The 9,017-nt window shown below is 48.5% G+C and overlaps 1 protein-coding gene across 1 annotated transcript; it reads right to left on the reverse strand.

The window, feature by feature from the left end:
- Positions 1-4,350: 4,350 nt before the first annotated feature.
- Positions 4,351-8,405, reverse strand: GAS1 (growth arrest specific 1). The gene has a single exon (XM_064403075.1). The coding sequence runs from the start codon at positions 6,992-6,994 to the stop codon at positions 6,017-6,019; it is 978 nt and encodes a 325-aa protein (XP_064259145.1). The 5' UTR covers positions 6,995-8,405; the 3' UTR covers positions 4,351-6,016.
- Positions 8,406-9,017: the final 612 nt, after the last annotated feature.

Here is a 9,017-nt window from a genome sequence, read left to right on the forward strand (position 1 = left end):
CTGAACCTACCAGCCACAGTCCGTGTCTGCAGTAGCTTGTCATACCTTCTTAGACTACTAAGAAAAGTTGGACACTGTAGTCTTTACAAAAGCTCTCTTCCCATGGTACAGGGTGCCATTAGATTCACTTTTCAGTTGGACTGAAGTTCAGCTCCCTCATCTTTTCCTTGTTGGTCACAAACTCTAGCCATTCTGGCAGCCTTCTACTAGCCCCTCAAGTTTCCCAACATCCTTCCTGAACTTGAGAGAGGAGTGGTCTGAAACACAGACACAATGTTTGAGGTGCACTCCCAGGAACCAAGAATACAGGGATGATAGCTTTCATCTCCATCTTCTGGAGATGGGGTAAAAATCATTTCCAGAGCTGAATATTGATCTTATTTCCACATTACTCTTATCTTCTACCTGTGCCAACATTACTGAAGACAGACAGCTTTCTTTCTGCATTCCCCCATTATTTTCAATCTGTGCCTCAGCTAACTTCTTGATATTATTTTTGGGCTTCTTTCTCCTTATTAGCAAGTACACTATCAATTCTCCAAAACTTCTATACATAACAGTCATCTCCTCTTCCCTACCCTTTCTTCTTCTCACCCATTCAAAAATACCACATTTGAACGTGGATCTTTCTTTATGCAGACTGTGTATCATTTTATTAATGTATTTTTATGTTTCCTACACATCATTTCACCTCACAACCATCCTACCAAACCCTAATCTATTACCTTAATCTAGGGTGCTCCTCTTTCCCCACCATGATGTATGTCTAAGGTAGAGTATTAGCACTATTAATTTTGTGTGTTAACAAAAATCTCTGTGTACATTCATGTTCTACTATAATATCCACTTGGCTCATAATAAATTCATGAAAAAAAGAAACTTTAAAGAAAAGGGGTGCTTGTCAATCACTATTTTGACTTTGAGCATCAAACTCTCATCACTAGCAGCAGCTGCATAAATCATCCCTCTTTATTGTTTTATTTTTATGCCCTTCAGTTACATTTGCACTGGTTGAATTTTGGAGGTAAATATCCAAAATATTAGCTGAAAGCTTCCTCAGAAAGCAAATCTTTCCCACATCCTTCCCTGCAGTTCCTCTTTAAGAGGTGTCAGCATGGCTGAGAGAATGAAGTGGCTCCACATTGTTTGCCTGAACTATTATGTGTTTAACATTTCCATAACAAAAGTGCCACTCGACTTCTCCCCGATTAATGCAGCTCGAGGGCTCTTGTCGTCCTTTAATAAAACATTGTTGAAATCATTTATTTAGAGCCCCTGGTTACTAGTGGGAGAATGACCATCTTTGTGCCAAAATATAGTGTATACAGTCCACTATTTTGTAGTAGATCATTCTGTTATTTAAGAAATTGATTAAATGGATGTCTTAGAAAGTATTTATGCTAATAGCACATTACTTATGTCATTCAGACAGTCAATGTGAGCCTTTTCAACTGTCTAGCACAGCCAATGCCTCAAGTAAAATACAGTAACTTTCAACTTCACTGCTTACAAATCTGTATCACAGACATGAAATCATTGCTCTTCCCATTTGAAATGTTTTCTGTTGCACAACTACCTACTTTCCCTACTTTCCCTAGGACTTGCAATGGGCGTGTTACCACAGGCAGTGGGGAAGTGCGTGAAGTTATTACTGTGGACAGGAACAAAATCGATTGAAGGTCTACATTTCTTTTGGTGACATTTCAAGATTATGCAACTCAGTCACTGAAGTAGCATTTTCCATTACTCAAATGGTGATGATTTTTTGTCCCTCTACTTCTTATATGTGCACTTTGGCTCTTTTGGATACCTCTCAAACTCCAGTGTACTCAAAAAGAGAAAAAAACAAACCAAAAACCAAGCACTAGTTTTGCATCACATTGAGATGGAATGTCTTGTTCCTTACCTGTAAAGCTGTCTGCAGCCATCTTTGCAGCCCTGTCTAAGATATGCACTATAGAGGTGTGTCTGTAGTGAGAGATCTGGTAGACCAACAGCTTTTAGGAGTGGAGATTCTAAGTAAAATCCATCATGCTTTCCAATGTGACCATGAAAAGACTTGGCCAAACCAGAGCTTATGGCCATTGTAAGGTTTTATTTCATAACAATTTTAAAGTTATGTATGCCTGTCTGTATACATTGGTGTATATTGTTGAAAATAAACAGAGACCTTATGTTATATCCATTGTGATTGCATACAAAAGATTTGCTGTGCGCTTGGGTGATCAGTGAAGCTTGAATCTCCCCCTATTTACTGTATGGTCACTGTCAGTTCAATGAACTGCCTCCTTGTTCTCCACCATTGTCCCACACTCCCTTAAACATTTGTCACTGAAGTGCCTCCAAAGACAAATAAACTGTCACCAAGAATTCAAACCTGGTAACTGAGAATGAAAAGGGATCAGAACCTACTCGATTATTTTACATGAAATGATGCAGAGCTCCTTCTCCCCCTGGAAGAGATAGCCTGGACAGGACTTCAGCAGAGAGTACTGCCAAATAGCCAGACAAATGAGAGAACTTCCTTTCCTGTGAAAAATCTCCCTCTGTCAGGAAAGGTGAAGTCTTTCCCTTGCTTAAATCTGTTCTTGCTACATCACTTGACATTTCAAGATTTCCATTTGTCTGAAAATCAACCAAAAGAAATGCGGATCTGATGGACATCAACATCTGTACAGGCTTATTTGGCTGGGACAAATAGCAACACAGACAGCCATTCATCCTGGAAATAGTGCTGACTCTGACTATACAACAAAACCCAGAGCTACCTCCTTATGGAGAGGATTCTTCCTCATAGGAAGAATCAGTTCAGTTGTATTTATTGCACAATAACTTAAATTAAAACAATCCACTTTTTCTGGAGAACGAAGCATACAGATGAGCCCTCCCTGCCTAGTGGTGCTTGGTGTTGATTTATTTCAGGCAGATGCTTTTGACAGAAGCCTGTAAAATTAAGTCTTGAGTTTATTGTAGCAGTTAATTATCAGTCCTTTTCTAGTGCTAATGTCTTTACTTCTAAATGAAGAAAAATAAAGGCTTTTAGCTGGGACTTAATTTTTCATCAACAACTAGTTAAATAGTCCTTGTGGGTGCTAACTGTTGACAAACTAAAAGCATGTTTCTGGTCATCTATGCAAGAAGTATTTAAGATCATCCTTACCCCATTGTGAACTCAACACTTTGTAAAGAAAGCTGACTCTATTTACAAGTCTCACCCAACTACTCTGTCCTCCTCCCAAAGAAACAGTTTCCAGCTTTGTTTTAACAATAAGCTTACTCAACCGTTCCGATGACTTTAAAAACAAACTTCAGATCATAGCCGCACACCATAGTCATATACTTGTTTGGTATCACAACTATTTGGGGTTGGCTTATGTGTGTGCACGTGCACTTATGTGCATTTATTGCTGGGCAATGTAATCAAATTCACACCCTAAATAAATAATAAAATAATCCTCCACTGAAATAACTAACACAGAAGCAGGGATTTCTAATTTTGTTGATTTATACAACAGACAGCTGTGGATTTGCGCTCTGTCAAGATCTGGTAAGATGAAAACGACACTATCTTGCTAATCTGTCGCCCCCTCAGTCAAAGTTTATTTGTGGTAGACTTTAAACTTCTGACTTGCCTTCCAATTATAGCCTTTAAAATGAAAAGCTTTAAATAAACACCATGAATAGAAGATAAATAAACTTTTTTTTTTTTTTTTTTTTTTTTTTTTTTTGAGTGCCTAGCTTGACGCAGTCCAAACTCAAATCCCTAGAGGACTGAGCTCTCTCTTTTGTGTTAATGTTTAAAAGATTTTCCAGTGCTGCAGTTTATTCCTACTGCAAACATTTCTATTTACAAGGTCAAGTGTATCAGCACTCGACACAGCTTAAGAGTGTAATTATTTATCTAAGGGCGTTTGAGTGTGGATCAGTAGCTCTGGCAGCAAACCAGGCTTCAGCACGATGCAAAGCATCGCCTAAGCACAGTATTACAAGATCTAGTAATTGCTGATCCCTTCAGCGTGTTTACTTTTGCATTCTTCGTTGTGGGAGAAGGCAGGCTGAATAGCAAACTTCGCGTTTTGTTGCAGCTGCCTTGATGCCTGCGCCCCTGCCCGCCGAGCGACGCCTTGTCCGAAACGCTTGCCGCCTCCGTGTGATGCATTTCTCACCACTTGTTTGCACGCCCAGGAGCACTTCTGCGAGCGCAGCGTGCCTGCACGAAGGAAGCGCGGTGCACAAGCAATTCTACACGTATATGTACAGGAGCAGTGTCCTTGAATTGCTTTACTCTCTTCTGGCACTGGCAAGTTACCATGCCAACGCATTATAAAATCAACCACTCATTTAAAGAAGTACTTTCAAAGCTGTATTTACTTCTTGCATGTAATTATCCATTAAAGTAAGAATAGCAGTAATTTACATCTATGTGAAGTATTACAGGCAGACACAGATTTTTGTTTTTTGACTGTTTTTTGGTTTGTTATTCTGTGGTTTGATCCCCGCCTCTCTTCCCCCACCCCCACATTTCGGGTGCTGAGAGTTCAAGTGTCCCTGGAAAACAATTTCACTGCATCCATTATTTAAAGCTCTTTCTTTACTAATTTACACGTTTAGAAAATACAAAAAAGCCGTACATATTTAAAAGACAGGCCTTTTTTTTTACGCCTTCTATAAAAAATACAAGGTTTAAGGCAGCTCAGAAATGCGTTTATACAATTCTAAAACGTTCATAAAGTCTCTCCAAATAAGAAAGTTAACTTTCAATCTGTAAAATACACTGTACATTTGATGTTCTAGAGAATACTTCACTTAATCACTGTTGCTGGTATCCCTTTAAACATAAAGTGAAATCTGTACCTTTCCAGAAACGAATAGCAAATGCAGCTACCTGGCAAATAGGACGTGGAATTAAAACTTTTTATTATTTTTTTAAATAAATTATCCCCAAAGCATACAATTTATAAAATTCTATATACAATGAAGAGCGACTGGTAACAAATCCCAGTTTTAAATACTTTTTTTTTTTTTATATAAGATTTACCAGAGGTCAGCACCCTGATATGACGAGGCAATAAAACTTTTCAGGATATTTGTACATACATGTTCTCGAGTTTAAAAGTGTCTTTTAAAGATGGCAGTGCAGAGCTCTTTTAAAACAAAAGTTGCATTGTTCAGTATAGCCAACAACTCCGAAACAATTTTTTTTTTTTTAATGTCGCTAGGTTACAGAGAAAGAGACGGCTGCTGGCACGCTTTTGTTATAGGGAATACGTGTGTGCAAGAGGGAGTGCTGTAAACCACCAAATTTATTCAGTCTGCTATTTGCCTAAATTTAACGGCAGATGAGGCAAAAGCCCCTTTCGGGCACAACTGCATCAGGAAGAGCGAGATGCGGCTAATGGTAATCAAGTTGCTGACTAACTAGTACGGCAACGCTTTGGCAGCAAGTTTGGGTTGCTCACCTCTTACTAACCTTCATGTCAAAACTCTTAAAAGACCCCCAGTACCAGCATGCCACAACTCCCGGTTTGTTCCGGGGGGCGGCTAGCGGCCTCGCCCGCAGTCTCTGTCAGCCGCTCCGCTCGCTAGTAACACGAAGGCAGGGTGGCAGCAATTGCATAGTGCACACTCGAGACCAACACCCGAAACACGAGCGGCCCCTGCGCCCCGGCCACGCTCCAGCGGCCGGCTCGCAGCGTCGGGCCGGGGAAAGGGGGGTCTGCTGGGGGCTGCGCGGAGCAGCGGGGGCAGAGGGGGAGACGCGAGGGGAAGGGGCGCCGGGGCGATGGGTCGGGGAATCCGCGGCCGGAGCAGCGTTTAGAGCCGCTCCGCGCCGAGGGGCCCCGCCGGCCGGATCCCCGGCCGCCGCGGGAGGGCTCGGCTAGAGGCCCGCGGCGGCTCGGCGCGGGGGGCCTGGCCCGGCCCGGCCCGGCGAAGGGGATGGGGATGCGGAGGGAGGCAGCGATGGAGGGAGGCAGCGATGGGAAGCAGGCAGGAGGGGTGCGGGAAGGGAGGGTTGCTAGAGCCGCGGCAGCAGCGGCACCAAGATGGAGGCGAGCAGCGCCCCAGCCGCCCCGGCGGGCCGGCCAGCGTTATCTCTCTGCACGGGGAAGCCGGGCTCGGCGCCCGCATTGTCCTCCGCGTCGTCCCTCCCCTTCTGGCTCGGCTCCTCCTCGTAGTCCTCGTCGTAGTACTCCTCCAGGCCGCCGTCCGAGCCGCCGCTGCTGCCCGCGCCGTTGCCGCCCATGTCGGCGCCGAAGCAGAGGCGGGCCATGTTCTCCTTGACCGACTCGCAGATGGGCCGCTCGAGCCCGTCGCAGACGCAGTCGTTGAGCAGCACGGCCTTGGGCACGGCCAGCATGTCCTCGATGACGGCGCGGCACTCGGGCGTGCAGCGCAGCCCGTTGAACAGCTTCCCGCAGTAGGTCATGTAGCGGTTCAGCGCCAGGCTGCAGCGGCTGTCCCAGTCGCAGCGCCGCCGCGCCTCCGTGCAGCCCATGACGCCGGGGCCGCCGGGGCCGCCGCCGCCGGGGCCGCCGCCCGCGGGGCTGCTGGTGCGGGGCAAGCAGGGCTCGATGGCGCGCTTGGTGGCGCGGCAGTTCTCGTCCTGCGCGCAGTCGCAGTCCTCCAGCGCCGGGCCACGCCGGGTGTGGTTGAGCTGGATGAGCGCCGCGATGCAGTGGCTGGGGCACCGCCGCCTGGACGAGGCGGCCGCGCCTGCAGCGCCCGCCGGGCCGTCCCCTCCGCCCGCCGGCGGCGGCTGCTGCTGCAGGAGCACCGGGGCGCACGCCTCGACGTACTGGTTGTACGCGTAGCTGCACTCGGGCTCCCCCTGACACTGCAGCACCGCCTGCCAGCAGATCAGCCGCCGGCCCTGCACCAGCGAGCCCCGAGGCGGCCACACGGCGCCCAGCGCCGCCGCCAACCACAACCAGGCGGCCGCCCGCGGCCAGCGCCGGCCGCCGCCTCCGTGCCGAGCGGGTGAGCGGGCCACCATCGCGGACGGGGGTAGTGGCTGCAGCCGCGGGCGAGCTGGGAAGAGGCGCTGGTAGACGAGGAGGAGGAGGAGAAGGAGCTGCCGCCCGTGGAAAAGTTTCCAAAACTCCCGCCGGCCGTGTGCATGAGGTCTCCTCGCATCAATCCATGCGCGCCGGGCCCGGGGCTCTCCAGCCCCCGGGAGCTGAAGTCGGCGGGGCGGCGGTACGAAGCAGGCGCCCGGGGGCTTTCCCGTGTCCCCCACCCGCTGCTCCGGGCTCGGCGAGGCGGCGGCGAAGGCGCCCGGAGAGGTGCGGGGAGTCAGTGCAAACAGGGGCTCGGACGACAGCGGATCCGTAGTGCGCTCCGGGAATCGCGGGCTGCGCCGGGAGAGCTCATGGTGCTGTACTGCTCTTCATGCAGTTCCGTCTCTCTTTTTTATTTTTTTTCCCCAAAAAATAAATGCCGAGCTGCTGCTGTTGCCTCCTCGGGAGCTTTTAACTCTCCGCTCGCAGCATCTCTGCACATGCCAGCCGCTCCGATCCCATTCACAGTCCCGGCTCCGCTCGCTCCCTCTCGGTTCGGATCACGCTTTCGGGTGGCGCGGAGAAGAAATATCTTTCCTCGCTACCAAGACGAGAGCACTGGGAAAGGAGAAGAGTCAGCCTTCGCGGTCTCTTTCTCTCTGGGCGACTGATGCTGCTTCTGTTGTCAACAAGCCCTGCAAGCTGCTCTGTGGATCCTTCTGTGGATCTTTTTTTCTTTGCAAGGCTTTAAATACAAAAGTGCCCTCCAAGCAGCAGCAACGTGCTCTGATTAGGCTTCATTATGCATGCATGGAAAAGCAAACAAACAAAAAAAATTAGCAACGCTTCTTCTTTTACACAACCCCCCCAGCCTGCGCTTTCTCGCTCTCTTTCTCCCTTTCTCCACTTTTTCTCCCTTCGCTCGGCCCCCTTTCCCTGCCTCGCCACTTGCCATTGGCCCAGCCTGTTGTTGAAACCTTTTTTTTTTTTTTTTTTCCCTCCTTCTCTTTACGATGTGCTGGAGGGAGGGAAGAGAGAGGGGGGCTGGAGGGCAGCTCACATTCAAAGCTTGAAAGGAAAGGCTTAAGGAGAGTGACAGCCCCCCGAGGAGCCCCTCCTCCCGTTAAGGCGGCGCGGCGGCCGGGCGAGAGGCGCTGCCGGGGCAGCCGGGCGGTGGCGGAGCGGCCGCGGGCTGCTCGGCAGCACCGCGCCGGGCCGGGCGCACGGCTCTCCGCGCCGCCCGTGTGGCAGGCATGGTGCTCTCGCTGGTCCTGCTCCCTGCCGCAAGGAGGGGAAAAGCAAGTCCTCTAGCTCGGGTAGCGCGCGTACCCAAACTTCCCGGTGATTCAAGGGAGAGCAGAGCCGCTACCAGAACGGCAGAGAGAATTAGGCTCAAAATGGGACCGACTTTGTTCTTACAGAGATAGAAACAGAGGTCCTGGTTTCAGAGTGCTAGTACTCTCCGGGAGAGCAAAGCTAACTACTAGTGGTGTAGTGCGACCATGTAAGTACTCCTTTGCTGTACTTTCAGTGTTACAACTTTCCACTTGCCGCATACCCCCCGATTTTAAAGTCATTCAGCTCAGCTTCTCGCCTGAGATTTTTGTGCACGGTTTTAAAACACTGACTTACGAGGGTGCCTGTTGGCAGAAATACAGTAGATCCCAGTGTAGTTCTTTGATACTTGATCTGCCAACTAGTAAAAAGTTTCAAAAAAACTGTTATTAGTTTCAATTGAAAGCGGAATGCCTTGCTGAAGTCCTGCATTCTTGTTACACTTTCAATTTATAAGGAAGTAGTAGCAAAAATATCAAGGCACTAGGAGAGGAACATAACAAAGTAGTCGTGCATTTGCCCACTGCCTTTCGTTTCCGTGCTACCTTAATTCCAGAGCAACATCGTCTCCAACCACAAGGGGCATCGGTATCTGCTGCCTGTCAAAACTGGCGCTTTTTTCATCCTGAGACTATCAACTCCATCTGTCACAAAAACTGGGACAAAATCTATTTTCCAGAAACT

Source organism: Passer domesticus, chromosome Z (assembly GCF_036417665.1).
Source record: "Passer domesticus isolate bPasDom1 chromosome Z, bPasDom1.hap1, whole genome shotgun sequence".
NCBI classification, from domain to species: domain Eukaryota; kingdom Metazoa; phylum Chordata; class Aves; order Passeriformes; family Passeridae; genus Passer; species Passer domesticus.